This window comes from Brachyistius frenatus, unplaced genomic scaffold (genome assembly GCF_029030835.1).
Source record: "Brachyistius frenatus isolate BFR_SWC_R1_liver_20210118 unplaced genomic scaffold, ASM2903083v1 Contig_49, whole genome shotgun sequence".
Classification (NCBI taxonomy): domain Eukaryota; kingdom Metazoa; phylum Chordata; class Actinopteri; family Embiotocidae; genus Brachyistius; species Brachyistius frenatus.
Genome location: NW_027210648.1, coordinates 1053508 through 1072126, shown reverse-complemented (window position 1 = coordinate 1072126; position 18619 = coordinate 1053508). Strand labels below are relative to the sequence as shown.

At 42.2% G+C, this 18619-nt stretch overlaps 1 protein-coding gene across 1 annotated transcript; it reads left to right on the top strand.

Annotated features, from left to right (window-relative positions):
* The first annotated feature begins 3839 nt into the window (after positions 1-3839).
* lmo4b (LIM domain only 4b) lies at positions 3840-18319 on the top strand. Its single transcript, XM_069703998.1, has 5 exons — positions 3840-4301; positions 5968-6208; positions 10713-10809; positions 11792-11947; positions 14194-18319. The coding sequence occupies exons 2-5, from the start codon at positions 5973-5975 to the stop codon at positions 14200-14202; spliced, it is 498 nt and encodes a 165-aa protein (XP_069560099.1). The 5' UTR covers positions 3840-4301; positions 5968-5972; the 3' UTR covers positions 14203-18319.
* Positions 18320-18619: the final 300 nt, after the last annotated feature.

The window sequence follows — 18619 nt, the reverse complement described above, 5'->3', positions numbered from 1 at the left end:
TGGAGTGTGATTTATGTTTGTTTTCTAATTTACCACCAGCCTGTAAGTGCTACTGTTTGAGGAGTTCAATAAACTTGTGATATATAATATAAGGTGATTATTCTTTTGTATTTAATGAGATTTAGACAAAAGGATTCATACATACGCTAAATATGAAAGTACAGACAGCAGCCTGTTAACTTAGCTTAGCATAAAGGATCTAGAAAGGGGGCTTGGCTCTGTCCAAAGGCAACGCAATTGGCCTCCCAGAAAAGGAGGAAAATAAAATGTAGCTGAAAAGTCCCATTTCTTGGCCAAACAACCTCACAGAGACAAGAAGTCTCCAGGAAATGTTACTTTACCAGACCCGAATCAGGTCAGCGAAAAACACGTCGCTTTTGCACTTTTTTTTTTTTTGGTACGGATTAAACAAACACGATAAAATTATAATTTTAGAGTATCTGGTTGGCAGAGTTTTATACATTTAGACAAAGCCAAGCTAGCTGTTTCCTCAACAGACATTATATAAGGATTGCCGACACGTTTGTATTCACCATGTGATGGACACTGGCCCAAAAAGTATTTTTCCCCACTATCGGAATTCGATCCATTTATTTCAGTGACATTATAAAAGTTCAGAAGAACCCTGTAATTATTCTAGAATAATTACGTATAATTACATACATTATTTTAACTATTTCAAGGCTGACGTCAGCAGTTGTGGAAAGGGAGCAGCTCTCAGTTGTGATGATGTACACCTTTTTTAAAGCATCAAATAACTGATCTATAACAGACTCATCAGAAAAATGTACTCTTGAACAAACATTAGAAAAACTTCACATATACATAAGTAGCACTTTATGTGACATAAAGTGTTATCTGAGCTGTTCTCTTTATTTCTAGGTTCTTAGGTTCATGTTGCATCCGCTAACGTGAGTACTGCAACCAGCCACCAGGGGACAATGAAGCTATTTTAACTTCCATCATGTCAGCCGTCTATGATTTACATTCTTTACGATAAGCTAACTGCCTGCTGGCTTCAGCTGGGACAAACAGGAGTGGTATCAAACTTCTAATCCAACTCTTGGTAAATGAGTATATTTCCCAAAATCTTTAAAGTCACCCCCCCAAATATGTTGGATGATATGTAAAAATACTCCAATGCATGTGATGCTATTTCCCATTGAAAAGTTTAATCACATGGCGGAATTTCTTAAAATGTACGTCTTGTTGCTCTTTGAAAAATCCAGAATGAAAATGCAAATATTCCTTATTTCAAAAGTTTACAGGTCAAAAGTACCAGAAATAAAATGTCTCCTACGTCACTCGAAGACCTTTTCAAATTTAGGTGCAATGTAGGCTTTCTCATCACACACAAAGTTGCAGGATTGGCTTCCAGACTAGTTATGATGTCACAAATCCTATTTGAGGAACTGTCATGACACATTCAGGAGTAGAATTTAGTGTCATACTTCCTTCTGCGGAATAGAAAAGTATCACAGGCCAAAACACATTTTTGATTGAAAGGGAGCTTATAGAAACTATGTTTTTAGGTAAGTAGCCTTTTACTCATTTAGCAGATTTCACTCAGAGATCTTCCTGCCATCCTCTGCAATTTCGAGCAGGTCCTGTCTATCTGTGGATAATCTGAACTCTAATCTTCCCTTATCAGTCGACTCAGCTAACTGAATATCATTACCGCTAACAGACACACACACACACACACACACACACACACACACACACACACACACACACACACACACACACACACACACACACACACACACACACACACACACACACACACACACACACTGCAGATGTGGTGAAGCTATACGGAGACACCGACAAGGCCACAAGTAGCTGTTGTAAACAATCCAATGCCATCTTTGAATGTGAGCGTGAGAGAAAATTATAGCGACCTGCATATTGCTTAATTTGAAGACTACCTGAGGTGTGTAAACTTGCAGGCTAAAACCGGTCTCTCTGTGACTCAGTGCCATGTCAACAGAACAACACCGAGCCAATCCCGATCTGAAGCTAGCCGCCATGTTGATTGTGTCTCTCCTGCTTTTTTCCCACAGGACAGGGAGCTTCATTATGAAGCACCGTGGTCTCCTTTTCATCTCAGATCACCCCTGCGGGGAGTATCAACACTGCGAGCCACATCTGACGCTCTCTTGTCCCTGTTTAAACATTGAAATAGTGTTCCTCCATATTGTTGTGTGCCGCTTTTTTCCCTCCACAATGCAGCTGCTTGGAAACTTCCACATGACTGAAAGATCTCAGCGGAGAAAAGAGGTGATCAATTTCTGAGGGAACCCCTCCGCTCACCCTCCTCCTCATCTCATTGACCCCTCCACCGCCTCCTCTTCACTTCAGCTAGCCATAATTATTTTGCAAAGGAGCTTCAGAAAAAGAACACGCAGAGTAATTTCTCTTGCCCAGTCATGAAAAGCTCATTAAAGCAGGCCTGGAACAAACAAAGCTTTTCCTGTGAGGCCTCTTTTCAAATTCATTTCATAATTTCCCTCTGTTTTAATCATTTATATCAATTAATCATTCCTTGGTGGAAACGATATTCTTTGCAATCTTCTGTGGGTTTTTTTGTTCTAGTGACTGAGGTGCTTGATGAGAATGTCAAGAGAATGTGGCTCAAACCAAGGTGGAGTAGCACTGGCTTTGCCAAAGGGAAATCAGCTTGATGCATCACAATCTCTTTGGAGCAGCAGGAATAATTACACAATTAAAGTCAAGAAAAAGATCATCTTTGTACATCTGACGTCTTTCTAATGAAGCCGGGGGCATCTTGTAAGAAAGCCGTTTTGTCATGTAAAACCACTCAACCCGGTGAATCTCAAACAACTTTTCTTTCAGACAACTTTTCTCCAATAGCAACCCATTTTTGGCTGAAGACGTCACTTGTTTGCAGCACTTCAGTTTTTTTTTGTTTTTTTTTCTTCATCAAAACTACTCTCTTTCAACATCATGTTACGAAACATGTTTGCACCACAGTATATTTTCTTTAAAAGGTGGTGCTGTTGCTTCCAGTTTATCTTGTCTTTGATGTTTCACGTGATGTGGAAAAACTCAAACTGTAAGACTGAATGAATTAAAGGAGCTCAGCCAAATCGACGTCTTGCAGATTAGCCTTAATAGGTGTTGAAACCAATGACCTGAGGCTTAATGAGGTTGTAAACGACAACAGGCCTCGCTGCCATTATTTTCAGTGACAGACGATGGCGCCACCACGCAGCTATTAGGCCTTGATATTTCCCAGAGGTTGGAGTCACCCTTGGTAGACGAAGTAGTTATTGAATATCAACTAATTCAACTCAGACGTGAGATGAATGTGCAGACTGGATGTTGCCATGCAGCTTGTTTTCAACTTAAACTTGTCTGACCTTGTCGGAAACTATTCAGACTTCAGACAGGGATCGTTTTGGAACGATTATATTCAGCCATCCCAGCCAATAACTCCCGTTATGAATATTATAGACTATTAAAACAAGATTGTACATTATTACACTTAATTATTAAGATAATGACTATTGAAGCTCATTAATTGGACAAAATAGTTTTATTTTGTTTGTTTTGTTTTTATAGGTGTTTACTTGATGTGTTTAAGTCCCTCTAAGCTGTCCCCGTTCGTGTTTTTGAGTGCTGTCTCCATCGCACCTCCGTTTCCATCCTTCTGTGTCTGCGTGTCCAAGTCAATCTCCCCTCCTTCTGATTGGCTGGAATTGTTATTCCTCCTAAATGAACTGCGCAGGGATTGGCTGCGGTGGCACTTTCGTCACGCGGCTAAAGGGTTTTTTTACTGGAGGTTTCTTCCTGTCAGCGACACATGTAGAACAAGCAGCTAACGGGACTCAGACATCAGACCAGAGGACAGTCAATTACAGCCTCTCTGCCTGCCTCGTCATTTCTTCTTCTCCTTTCTTTTTTTGCCAAAGCACTCACTTCTCGGCTTTGAGGAAATTACTGCACGCACAGACCTGTAATCACGTCTTGCAATGGACTCCTTTTGTTGCAGCGAAAAAAAGAGCACTAAAGCGGCCACAGTAAAACGGGAACCCTCCAGTGGAAATACTATCTGATAACTCCATTTGCTCGGCGCTCCGCTCCTTGCCAGTGAACAGCCGAGCTCGAGACCTCGCTGAGGGTCCGCTGCCGCGCGGAGCTCGGAGGCCGACCGCGCGCGGTCGTGCGTCCGCTTTTCGCCGGTACTTTTTGGGACTGTTGTAGCCTACCTGTTTACCTTTGCAGCCTTCAACCCGTCAACTTTACAGCCATTACACTTAACAGAGACAAACGAGGTGGGTGTTTGTTTATTCAGCGGCGTTACACGGTAACTCGTGAGCATGTAGGCTACTTTATTATTTGCAATTATAGCTGGTTAAGACTGTAAACTAGCCTGGGCGAGTCTAGTTGCGTCCTTTTGGTGTGTTTCTTTGAAGAATGCTTGCGGTGATATATATATATATATATACATATATATATATATATATATGTATATATATATATATATCCGACGTTATTTCCCTCCTCCTTTTCCTTACCAACCACTTAGCCCGGAATAACACCAATGCAAAGCTCCATTTAATTTATTTTCCATTAAAAAGCAGCAGACAGGACATTTTAGCACATGGCTGCCTGATATGTCCCCCCCACCCCCCTCTCTCTGTCTCTGTCTCTGTGTCTCTCTCTCTCTCTTCTCTTTCCATGACTTGGTCTCTGCGCCCAAATTGCCTGCCCGTGTAATTACTTGAGTTAGCCCATTTAAGTTAAAAGCCACCCCTCTCCCCTTCCCCTCCTGTCCCTTCCATCCCTCAGCGGAAAAAAAAAAGAAAGAGAAAGAAACTCCTCTCTGAATGAAACTTGACGATGGCCCGTCTTGTTTATCCAGGGAGTCACTTTCAGGTCGGCTTTTTGATTCATCTCCTTTTAGATTTAATCAGCACTAAGGTACGCTGTGGTTTGTCCCTAAGAGCCATCGCTAATGGGCTTACTGAATGCTTTTCTCTGTTTACCCCCCCACACCCCCCACACCCTCCCTCTTCCCAACTCTAATTAGCCTACCTGCCTTTCAACAAAGATTTGGCTTCATCCAGGCAAGTCTGCCTGACCAAATTGGAGAGGATTACATTTGAAAGAGCGCACATTAATTTTGCGACTGAAACAAATACCTGCATTTCATTAGATTAGAACACTTAACATCATTACAAGTCTGTGGTATATCAGGGCGATGCTGGAGGGCAAATGTCTCTTTATAGTCACATTATATTCATTGCCCAGGTCAAAGGCCAAGACAGCATCCAGTGTTGGTAAACACAGAACCAACATGCCAAACTGTTTCACATGTCAGTGTCAAGTCATTTCTGTTTCAGCCCATTCATACACGCTCCCTTTGTGTTTTGCAATAACCGCCACCTCTATACAGCCGTTCAAACTGCAACAGAGTGAAGAATTGTTCTGGTGAAGTCTTGTGCTATTTAGAAATTCTTAGGGCGGCTCAACAAAGGTCGGTGCTGCACAATTGTTCCTTTGGCCCCCAATGTTATCAGTTAACAGACATTCATCATGAGAGGTCCAATGAAGCAACAGCGCAGGGATGAGACAGAGATCAAGGGCAGATTAATTCACTAAATGACTCGTAGCTGTCTCACAGCAGACCAGGACTTTGAACTGTTCCCTCTGTGAGACCAGTTATTGTGCCTCGGTATTATTTCCAGTCTGCAGCTTCAGATGCAACGATATGTTCAAGAAGCTGGATTTTTTTTTTTCAATTTGATAACTTGATTCATTATTGCACTTGTGTTGTGTGTGGTTAACGTGATCACATGAACTCAACGTAGCGCTGCGACCCATCACATGTCCGGTAGGCTTTGTGTACAAAACAATACTTACCTGTTAAAAGTATGAACAGCAACCTTCTGGGTGTGACGTGTGCAACCTAACGTCTTCTCTTGTGTGTGTTTTCAGGGACAATGGTGAATCCCGGAGGCAGCAGCCAGCCACCACCGGTGGGCACAGGTTCTCTGTCCTGGAAGCGGTGTGCAGGCTGCGGGGGCAAAATTGCAGACCGCTTCCTCCTTTACACCATGGACAGCTACTGGCACAGCCGATGCCTCAAGTGCTCCTGCTGCCAGGCCCAGCTGGGCGAAATCGGCACGTCGTGCTACACAAAAAGTGGCATGATCCTCTGTAGAAATGACTATATCAGGTGAGAAAAAGACATTGTTATGATTTCACGTGTTATTTTGACTAGTCCCATTTTTCCGGAAATTATCATCGACTTTTATTATCACAGATTGTCTGAAGGAATCCCGGTTCTGATGTTACTGAACAAGTTTAATATATTTAACATCTTGCATGAGTTTTAAAGAAAATTGCATTTCTCATAAACCACAGAAGTCTTCTTATAAAAGTTCTGGATTATATTAAGCAGAGATATTGAATCAAGTTAAAAGCAGGGTTGAATTAACGTAGATGTTTGCTGGTCGTGCAATGATCGGCAAAGTTGGGGGTGTATTTCTGCGGAACATGTGTCTCTAATTGTCTTACCATGATCAGTGCTCTTTAGAGCATCCTGGTTGAAGTCTCCCCCACCCGCTTAACAAAGTGCCGTGTTGGTACATAACAAAACAGGAGTTTTTCTGCAGGTCACCTCGCTGCCTGTCTGTTTTCATGATCAGTGAAATGACTTGCGTTAGCTCTGCGTGGCGTGCGTGTACAGTGTTTGGGCACAGATTGTCTTTTTTTTTTTTATTTTTTTTTTGTCTTTTCATATATATATATAATGGAAAAGCGCCATTTAATTAGCAAAGAGAGCCTTTTTAAATATTCTAGTAGGTGTGCCAGACACCCAACCAGAGCTTGTTGATGACACTCATTCTGGTAATGTAGAGCAGTCTGATGTGACGAGACAAGGCACAGTTTACTGAAAGTTCAAACGCTTTCTTCACTCACTCTGGGGTGCAAGAATGGTATTGATTTTAAGTCTATCCATTAGCTGTTTGGACTATTACGCTCAAAGACTTCATGCAACACATGTTTGAAAGTATAATTTTCCTGTTGTTATGAGTTGAAATACAAGTGGATTTATGTTGCTGTGCATTCATATTGTAAAAGATGGAACTGCGCTACAGTCAACATGCAACAGTGCTATCAAATCTGCCCGGATAATTCAAAATCTGAAGTGCGCCTGTGCGCTCTCAAACCCACCTCATAAAAAGGATGGGGAAGTCAATGGGGTACTTCATTTATAATGGGACTATAACGTAATTAAAATTGGAAGGGGGGGAAATGTGGGTACACCTTTCCACTTGTAATGAGAGCATGCTTGGTGGTGGAAGAGCTAAAACGCATATTATGGAACCATGAGATCTCTGTAGAGATAAAGATTGGAGCGGTGAAAAAACATCTGACAGTGAGTCTACACAATTAAATGCTTTAATTATAGTCCCCCTCCATTTCCTTTAGTCCTGATGGGTTTTATCTAATGAGATCTGGTCCCTGGCTTGTATCCGCTCCCAATGACGTGTCCGAAATGAATGAGAGCCACACTGCAAACAAAACATTTAATTAACCAAATTGGCTTTTGAGAGAGAGCAAGAGAGAAAGACAGATAGAGAAGAGGGATTATTGTGAAGGCCATTTGCCCCCCCCCCCCCCCCCCCTTCATTTTAAAGGGGTAGACTCATTTTTGTAACAGACTGTCAAACAGCCCATTTTCAGCTGTAACTCCAGTTTTATATTAATTCGGCTGATATGAAAACGCTCCTCTGATTGAACGCTGAGTGGAGTGTATGTCTAGGCTGAGATGACACCCATCTACCCTCCGTCACGTAGGAACAGATCATCACCCGCTCTGTTTCTCACGCTGCGCCGTCACCACAAGCTCTAACTTGCAGCCAAAGTTGCGTTTACTGTGGGGATCATGTTGTTTTAGGCTGGAGGTGATATTATTTCTGTGGGCGTCTCGTAGAGGGAGAATTAATTTACTTGTGGCTGCTGGATTCAGGGAGAATGCTGTCCCCTTAATTGAATAAGCCTAGGTAATTAAATGGCACTTTTCCAATAGAACGTGTGAGGTAAATCTAATAGTTGGTTATTTAATATCACTTTGAAGTCTGCCCACTCAAGCACTATGACAGCACAAGAGAATATGAACTATTAGGGCAGGGAAAAAAACGGGATCTCAGAAATTAATTAAATCGCATGCAATTTAGGGGAAACGTTTATCTTGATTTGTCATAACAGAATTAATTCAAGGCCTTCAATTCACTTGGGGCCAGATCTGTTACTCTGAATTAACCAAGTGTAATTTGGCTGATCCCCCACCGCCGCCGCCGCCGCCGCCACCACCACCACCACCACCACCACCACCACCCAGCCTCCACCCCTGCTCACACACACACCTCCCCATCCCCCTCCCTCCCAAAACACACTCACATACACAACACAGATCCTCGCGAACCCTCCCTCGTCCTCGCAATCTCTCCACCTCGCCCCGTCCCCTCCACCCTTTTCTCTAATGCAGCTCTTGCCATTATGCAAAGCCCCGCTTCAGTATCAATATGGCCTAGTGCTTTTAAGGTGCTTTGGCTGCTGATGTAGAGAGGCATTTTTAATGGACTGTGTTGCAGAAATCATTGTTGTGGGGTAATTTTACCCTACTCAAAGGCCTCGGTGAATGAGGTCTGCATTTACCAGACAGCCGAGCAGCAAGCCAAGCTATATTTCACCCAGCAGTCAGTGCTGAAATGAAATCCAATAGTCAGAGACTATATAGACAACAGACAGCTCCAAATGTGATTTTTGTTTTTTTGTTTGTTATTTAATTTAATCAAAGGCGGATCTATGGGGGGAAGACAACAGATAAATCAAGATAAAGCCATCCTACAGACACAGAGTAGGTAACAGATTTTTTGAAGAGGCAAAAAGCAGAAACCAGATGTGTTATTGCAATTAAAAGAGTCCCTTGGCCTTAATTATACTGACCTGGGGTGTCGACTTCACCCCGGCGCTGTAGTTCACTAGCAGAGGAGGCCATTAGAGCCCAAGTTCAAACCAATACAGCAACTTAATTGAGCACCTAAAGGCTTTGGCTCCTTAAATCAAATACTATCAAGAGCTATCCCCTGGTAATATAATTAACCTGGTACGAGTTCCACACTGCACCGAAATATGAAAAGGCTGCGGGGGAAACGTCCTGTAGCCTTTGTTTCGATACCTCTGAAAAGCTTTCACCCAGACGAAACTCCTCGAGGAGCGGATTCAACGTGAACACGGGGAACACGTTTCCAATTTGACCGAAGTTTGAATTTTAGAACGAGCTGACTTCGATAGGCAAAAGTGTCTCGTGGGAAAAGTGTAGTTTTGCCTCACACACATCACATGAACACCAGAGTCTTAAGGCATGGCATATATGTTCATTTTCACAATCATGTTTGTCCCAGCGAGAGCAGAGAATTGGCAGTGTTTTGATGACAGTCTCCAGTTAATTAGTTTCTGAAATTGAGTTTTGATGGCGCTCTTCCAAATGATGCTACAAAATTTGCTTCTTATTGAAAGCCATTTCGGTGTCCCTTTGCAAAGAGCTCTGGCTTGTTTGATTTGTCAGTATATCTTACAAATGCTTGGGTTATGGTTGCGTTGGTAGAGGTATTTATTCTCATGCTCCGTCTTGCTGTGAATTTGTTAAATACTTTTCAAAAAATGGTTCTCAAGATTGTCTGAACGGAAAAAAAAAAAACAAGACTTTCGTGTCGGGTTTTTTTTTTGTGTTAATTTTTTTTTTTTTTTTTTTAAGCCAAACAACTTTATCTGATGCGCACACACCAATGTTAACCACTCCTCCCTATCCCTTTCTTTTTCCATCCCTCTCTCCCTCCCTCTCTCTCCCCTTCTCTCCGGAGCATGTCAGATGCCGTGGTCTTATTTGATTGCTTAGGAAAAGTGCAGTGATAGAGCAAACACCCGGTGAGATATGATGACAAATGGGTCCAGATCCCAGTAAATTACTTTCTGCTCAAATCGAAATTTCATTCAGTTTGATGCTCACCGAGATGAAGTAATCTAAATTGTGGACTCAGAAGGAAGATAGAAGGGAAGCTGGAGCAAGCATTTCATTATCAAGAGGCAGAGGAAGAGAGGGAGAGAGAGAGGGAGAAGGTTAGGGACGAAAGAGATGAGCAGAAGCAAATCTAAAGTGTTGACACCATGATTGAAAAGGTTAACCCATGCACATTATATATCAACCCGAGTAGCTACGGGGTTTCTAATGGAAACACGGCACTGACAGAGCAGTCACAGGAGTCCTAATGGCAAAAGCACTACGTCTCCGCCTGGATGTACAATCAAATCCTCTTAGGTCCTGATTGCTTATGTTCCAGGGTATTATTAGGTTGCAAAAAATGTGCAGCAAAAGTAATATGCAGTTTCAGTGCTTGATGCTCGCGGAGAGCAGACTAGTGGAGGATTCATTTTTCCTGTTGATACTGTGATGATTTTCTATTTCATCTGCTGTATGTTTTCCTTTCCAGTTAGAAATGGAGCTGGGGAATAGCGAGCTTAGCACTAAACACGCTGTTCATTCAGTCTCATACGCCGCAGACAAAAGTGTGGATATCGCAGCCGATCACGCGTTGTTCTATCGATGTAGATGCAAACTGTTCCACAGTAACACTTTGCTCTTCCACCTCTTCTTCCTCCCTTTTTCTCAGATTATTTGGAAACAGTGGAGCTTGCAGCGCTTGTGGTCAGTCTATTCCAGCCAGTGAACTGGTGATGAGGGCACAAGGCAACGTGTACCATCTCAAGGTAAAACTCAAGCTTTGTCTTTGGCACTTTGAACTGGACGAAGTAAGAATGCATCATGCGCTTTAAGTTTAACGGAAGTCTTTGATTTGTTTTCGGTTTTGTGCTTAGCAGTATTCTGTTGTGTATTATAACCGTATGTGGAAAGTCGCCCTTACAGGCATAAACAGCAATTGGATTAACCACACAATAATTTCATAGTGTGCTGATGGGGTCAGTAAATGCTTAAAGCTGTCCAAGTAGCACATTGAAGCTAGTATCTACAGTATAATGAACAGGTCTAATGAGAAACTATTAATACAAAAAACAAAACAAAGCCCAAGTACTTAAAATGACAAACTTATCGTTAAAGCAATCGTCGTTTTAGCGACTAAAACGGGAAGGAAAAAAGACAAGGTCAAAATTTGAAATATGGCCGGATTGTGTTTGAAATTCTTGAGGGCTTTTAATTTGAAATGAGAAGGAAGTCACAACACTCACTCACTCAGTGACAGACATTGAATTGTATAGATTGGGCAGAACCCGCTCTTGCGGTCCAGTCAAAAATGTAATTAGTGTCGGCCTAAAACAATTAGTTGATTAATCCCTGAACAGAACATTTAATTGTCATATTTATAATCACAATCATAATAGCGTGTCATTTATTTCAATATGCTCCTACTGGTTAAAGTCATTCAGGTGTGATTGAGTAATAAAGTTACACCATTGGTCAGTTCATTGTTGCAAACTCTTGCATCGCGTTCAAATGAAAAGCTCTCATTTCAAATGAAAAGCCCTCTCGTGTTCCATACATGGTTCAGGCACATACTAGGGTTTTCCCTCGTCTTGTGTCACTATAACGTGACAGCTTTGACCACAAGACACACAGTGGTGCAGAAATCCATTTGCTCAATAGCTTGTGTGTTTATTCCAAGGGAACAACCAGTTTGCTGATAGGACCGAGGGCTGCAGGCCTGGTTGTGATTGGTTCTTTCTCTGTCGACAGTGTTTCACATGTTCGACCTGCCGGAACCGGCTCGTCCCCGGGGACCGGTTCCACTACATCAACGGCAGCCTGTTCTGCGAACACGACAGACCCACAGCGCTCATCAACGGCCATTTGAGTTCACTGCAGACGAACCCACTACTGCCCGACCAGAAGGTAAGACCCTCATGATGGTGCGGGGGGCTCCAGAGTTGTTTGTGGTCTCATCTGAAAGTATTAAGGGGGTGGGCGAGGAAGGATGATCACTTCAAAGTAGAGGACAAGTCAGTAAAAGCTTGTCGTCAGTCAGCTGGAGTCATTAACAGAAAAAGAAAAACATCTGTAATTTTTTTTTCACACCGACATTTTTCACTTTGTTCATATCGATGTCGGTGTCTCGAATTCACTGCAAGGCATGCAACAGATATTAAATCTTACGGAGCAGAGATGAATTTTATTTTTAGACAGCCAATGGATTTTTCCATCATTCTTGTTGGAGGACAAGCGCTCAGAAAATCTGTATTAACTGTCAGCACGAAACATGTGAAAATGCAGGGGTTTTTTGTACTGCTGTCCTCACACTCGGTTTGTTACGAGCAGACGCATAGTTGACTCATTTTGAATTTATTTTGGCGTCCCGAGCCAGACTTCAACTCGTGCTGAAAAATGACACGTGTTGCCATCAATACCGAGTATTTAAAACAGAATTTGACTACTCTATCAACAAGACTGCGATCACCTGGGCTAAGTTATTACTACAAGGCCAAAAATCTGTATCCAGGGTGCCCGGGGCTTGAACACAGACAGCAAGCCGCAGCAGCTAGTATATCATGAAAGCTGTCATCATGGCTTTCTCTGATTTGATCTTGATGCCTCCAGTGAAAGCAAAACAGAAGGCCTAATCATATACGAAGGATAACTTCATTCTTCAGGATAGCTTCATTCTGCTCGCAGGAGATCTAATCATTTTTGCCTCACAACAAGCAGCTTTATTGATACCTTGTCTGCACACACAGCACACTGAGAGATATGGGAGGTGTTCGGAGTGTGTCAGCGTCTGACTGAAAGAGGAATTATATTGTTGGGAGCGTGCATTTCACCTTGAGTGGTTCTGTGAGTGGAGGAGAGGTAGGACTCCATTAAGACCCCCCCACCACCACCACCACCACCCCCACCCCCACCCACCACACACACACACACACCTCCGCGTCACTGGCCTTTTAAGGGCTTGTCACTTTTACAAATCAGCTCTTGGAGCTCTTAAAGGTCCTCACATTCAAATTGAAAGCCGTTGCATTATCTAGCTTAATTTTAAATGTCTGTTTAAGTCCTTACTTCCACCCCCAGTGTCTCCTGTAGCATGGCTGGCATAGTAAATATGAGGCCTCATTGTTTATTTATGCACTAACATCAATTGTAGTGAAAACTGCTGAATTATTGATGCTAAAATGCAATCTGAATATTGGTCCTGGTGCTTTAATTATAGCAGAGAGAGAATTACTAAATAAACAGAGACACATCGCTCAGTGGGGAAAGTGTCTGGATGCTGTTGTTATCTCCACGAGTGAAATAAGGAGAATCATTCTGCCGCCGCAGCACTTTATCACACCGCATTTCTTTTGCTTAAACAGAATTGGGACGGCCTCAAACAACAGAGACTTACAGCAGGAGAACAGCCCTCCAAATCAATATACCTCCGATGTATCGGACTGAATAGAGAAGCGACGGCTGGTTCAGCAGACGAGAAAATGAAGCAGTCACGGGGTTATCTACTGACCATTGTTTTGATTATGTGCGCTTTTGCTGTGACATAATTGGTGTTGTTCGCGATCATGGCGCAGGACATTTGATGCTCATTTCTTCCCAGCTTCATCCTAATCTCTTTGTTCAGAGCAGACAAATTACGTCTCTCATAGAGAGCTGCTTTGACCCAGGGGAGTGAGACCCTCCCAGCGTCAGTCACTTTAATTAGCCCCCAAGTAGGAGTTTGCAATTACTAATAGACTGAAGCCCTCCTAGTGATTTGAAGGAAAAGTAAATCACCCCTCAGAATCACAAAGAAAAGCAGGAGAAAGATGAAAAAGTTGAATGCTGGTGGAACCCAGACAGATAATTGTCTTTCCTCCCCTGCATTTTTCTGTTTCACAGGACTGAACACCTCCTGCAGTTATGTCGGAGCGTGCTTCTAATTATACCAAAGAGAATCGCTTCATGAATGCACTTTTAAGTTAATGCAAAGTAAATGGGACACCAGATGGTTTTCAAAGCCTGGCTGATCAATAAATTAAACACCGGAGCTGGTGGAAAGTTGATTTATCAGGGGGTGAAACATTTATGACATTTTGTGAACTGATGCTCTTAATGAGGCCCGATATGTGCTTTCTTTTAAAATGTTTTATTTTTTTTTATCGCCCACTGTTCAGGTGTGTTAGGCGGGAGCCGTGCAGGAAGCAGGATGTGTGCCTTCATTTTAGCCCTTACTCATTGTCACCCGAGACAGCGTGGATCAGCAGCACCCCCGGCCTTTTTAGCTGTGCTCCCAGGCCCTTTTGCCCTAAAGGAATCCTCCACCCATCTTACCAGTAACCTGACTTTATTTCTGCAAACCCATACCCAACGCTCAGCCTTCAAACCATGGCTTTTCCCCAAATATGGGTGGATACTTTGCACTTACCGCACCTGAATCGGGACGCTGAGGACTCCGTGACCTTGGGATTTAAAAAAACAAAAACAAAAAACAAAAAAAAGGAGACAGATCAGAATCCAGGGGGACTCTTCAGGAAGAGAAAATTAAATAACACGCTGAGAGGATGTTGTGACTGAAGCGAAGGAAAGAGAAAAAAGACTAATGAGATTTAAGAGATGCAGGCTTTTCAACTCTGCACATTTGTTTAAAGACATTTTTGGGGGAAAAACTGGGACCTTTTCATTTTTCCTCTCCTTTTCTATCCTCATTTCCCAACAACATGGTGTTTCCACTTTCTATATTTTAAGTGTTGTCAAAGGGCAATGTGTTTTGTTTTGTTTTGCTTTCTTTTTGGTGGTATATATATATATATATATATATATATATATATATATAAAGATCGGGTTTAAAAAAAAAAAATCTGTGGCATTTTGTGGAAAACAAATCATGAACACTCTCTTGGTGTATTTGTAAAACTACCATGTATGTACAGTTTGCATGTAAATGTCGTTGTCCAGGTGTGGCTACAGTACATCTGACCCCTCTGCTCTCCGCTCCTCCCTTTCAAACCCATGGCAAACTGAAGACATTTGCTCATAGTCAGTTATGTAGAGATCATCACCAACACATAAATGCTGAATGAAAGAGAAATTTATTTGTGATATTTTCCAAGACATTTGCTCCAGTATGTTGTATTTAATTAATAAAACTATTGAAGATTTGAAAGCCTCCTTAAATTCATTGAATAGAATCTGCACTTAGTTATAATTAGTTCAACTTGGGCTCATAGATATTTTAAAACGTGCCTAGATAGTATTGTGTATTTACCAAGTGCCCAAAAGCCTGCTATCAGTGTATGACTTGCCCAACCCCTGAAAATCCTCTATTGAAGACCTGCAGCGCCGCCATTCAATTTCCTGCCTCGCAATCATCAAGGCGCATGATGAGCGTCTAACTGAAAATGGATAAACATGTATCCTCTCTTTCTGTTCAGATGACCGTTTGCTATTCATCACTCTAATACCTGACAGAAAGAGAGGAAAATGTCCCTTTGAAGATTCAATTACTGTGGAGAGGGAGAGAGGTGTCTCTCTTTGGCAGGCACAAATTGAATGGGCTATTTGCAGAACAAATTGGTGTTTGAAGTCCTTGCAAGACCTAATAGGTCTGAAGGAGGGTCCCGGTAATGGCTGATGCGCTTATCTGTGGAGTCTGCGGCCCCTCGTGAGCCCGCCGCCGTCGTCGAAACAATGCGGCTGCGGTGCAGGACGAGACGTAGATGCCAGAATCGGCTCAAATAGGAGAGGAAATGGGCCTGACGAGTAAACAGGCTCTTGTGTTTTAAATTGGAATTTCAATGCTATGAAAATCAGCGGCGGCGTTCTCAGCCTCCCGAAGAGAAGCCCGGCGCACGGTCACACTTTAATGTGCCAGCAGGAATCCTGGAGGCAAATATCAACCAATTCACCTGCATTGTTTGCGTGGACTCAACCAGCGACAGCAGCAGAAGCGGTGGAAACCCTCAAACGAGCGACGGCTGGATTCCATTTAGCTGCTTCGGTTTCAGAGTCCTGGTGCTGCACGAGCCAAGTTTCTATTTGAATCTGGTGCAGAATTCCGACGTAGTTCAAAAACATGACTTTGTAATTTACACGACTTGTATTAACATTCCTCACCGGTATCATTTTCTCCGCTCGCATGTGTATGCGGGTTGGAGGCGTGTTGCGTAAGCATATCGCGTATTCTCTTATGTGTAAATCTAACTGGAGCAATGTGTGACTGATTATCACCATCGCATTTAATACCTCAGCCTTTTTTTTGTTTTGCTTGTGAGATTTCAATTTTGTTTTGTTTCCAGCATTTCCACTCAGGTTTCGTAAAGAGAGATGTGCACAGATAGAGATGGAGGGAAATGTACTTACCGTGTTGGCTTTAGTAGAACAGAGACATTGTTAATGTGAGTTGTGACACCTGTCCTACTATGACCGGCCAAAATGTCTGCTAATGTCTCACAGGCGAGGCAACTCATTTGTGCTGCACATTTGTGTCACAGCTGTAGTTGAAAGTGCTTTAAAAAAAAAAAAAAAAAAAAAAGGACATTAGGTTGGTCCTCTCAAGTATAGCAATGATCCGGCTGTCATAATTACAAGATCCAAATTACTGACTCGCTATATCCTGATTAATAGATGTGTCTGGAATTCTTTTTTCATCTTCTGGCACTGAATGCATACACATACTTTCTTATGAACTTTAGACTGGTTGTAATATATATTCATGTTTCTCTGTTTTGGTGTCAAACTGTGGTGTCTGAGTGGAGACTTACAATATGCTGACCTGCATCACATACATGCATTAATGAACTTTTTGAGATCATGACAGGACTAGACTCCCTGTACTGCCACTCTAACTAATTTAATATGAAGAAAAAAAAAATCTAATTTTGCTCTCAGTCACACCTCCCATCAGACCGTTTCAATTACAACTTCATCGCCATTTTAAGACGGGAGGTTGGAGGATACACACAAATCAAAGTACCTGTGACATCAAACCCAAATGTACAAAAGCAATATGGTCAGATTTATAAAAACAATCTCACAGGATAATTCCACTTTTTCACGTGACATTCAAATGGAGCTTTGGCTGGAGCTTCTATGAACCACTTAAAACTGGAATTTTTAGGGGAATATCTATGTAAACATCATTAAAATGTCGCCAGCATTAATACTTGGATGACTGTGAAATGTTTCAAAACCCTCATCCTCATTTAGCTTAACTGTTGCATTTGATTTAAGTAAGAATTATGAAACATGTTGTCATCTGGGGTTGATCTTTCTGAGGTGATAACCAGAGAACCGTTTCACTTCCACCTGCATAATAAATGACTGAAGTCACAGGCATCTTTTTTTGTTGTTGGTAAAGAATGATCCTTTAAGTTGATTTTGGGTTTGGTTTTGCTTTGAAGTGACCTCAGTAATCCACATCAGAACAAGACTATTTCGTGCAACACTGACGTTGGCCTTTTCCATTATGAAATCCGCTTGGTTCCATTAAGCTGTTTACTCACACACACACACACACACACACACACACACACACACACACACACACACACACACACACACACACACACACAGAAACAGTCACACGCACACACACACACACACACACACACATGCATACACACTTAAATATACATAAGCTGTACATGTGTGCACACGCAGCTTTCATGAGTCATTTTTCAAAATCAACATATTGAATCAAATTGCTCAGTTTGAGGCTGAAAAGAACCAACCTGATTTACACATAATCCATATGTGAGAGTTTGCTTTGATGTGGCGAACCAGAGTGAGGGCTAATGGATCTCACCCACAACAATGCAGCACACTTAAATGGCACATCTGCCTGAGGGAAATCACTTTGTCTCAACTCCAGCTCCTTCCTGCTCTCACTGGGGAGTCTGCTGATGCACCACAACTGGATTACTTATGATTAGCCACTTTGTATTTATTTGGAATTAGTTTATGTCTTCTGCTGCAAGTTTTTGATGATCATTTTATCTCGGTGTGATTGGGAGATTTCTATGACACAGTGGATGTAAGTGTTCTGCGTGACGGGCTGTGCAAACTGAGGACGTCTGCCAAGCTAGGTCTCTCTTTTTGTTTACCGTATCAGGAACATTATACTTAAAACCTTCCAGATGCTCCGAGATAATAACTTCAACGCATTTAATAGATTTGTTTATGGGACAGTGTAAACGGTTTATGATTTGTCTCAGTGTTTCCACATTCATGAAATGAACCGAACGCCTCCTTTGGAAACGAAGTGTTATCATAGTCTGTTTGAAATAAAAGCACGATGTGGGATATACCAGACTCGCATGATGTGTGTCGATCATGTGATTTCAGCTTTGACTGACCGCTCTCACATTAATACACGACACAGAAATACCACCTCCATCATGTTTCGTAGTTTCTCTTTCCCCGTTTCCCAGTCGTGCCCTTTTCTTCTGCGACGGTTTAACCAGCTGTTCATATCAACATAGCAACTCCTATTATTTGCGTATTAGTAGTGGATGGGAAAGGGCAGTCGTTTCCCGTTAGTTTTACTTATTGTATTAAAATTAAGTAAACAAATTCTGCTATCTGTCTGCCGTCTGTTGGCGG

Bases quoted from the DNA above. Each gene is read 5' to 3' on its own strand.
- lmo4b (XM_069703998.1), top strand. From the start codon at position 5,973: ATGGTGAATCCCGGAGGCAGCAGCCAGCCACCACCGGTGGGCACAGGT. The intron at 6,209-10,712 runs GTGAGAAAAAGA...CCTTTTTCTCAG, and splicing joins TGTAGAAATGACTATATCAG to ATTATTTGGAAACAGTGGAG. The intron at 10,810-11,791 runs GTAAAACTCAAG...CTCTGTCGACAG, and splicing joins GCAACGTGTACCATCTCAAG to TGTTTCACATGTTCGACCTG.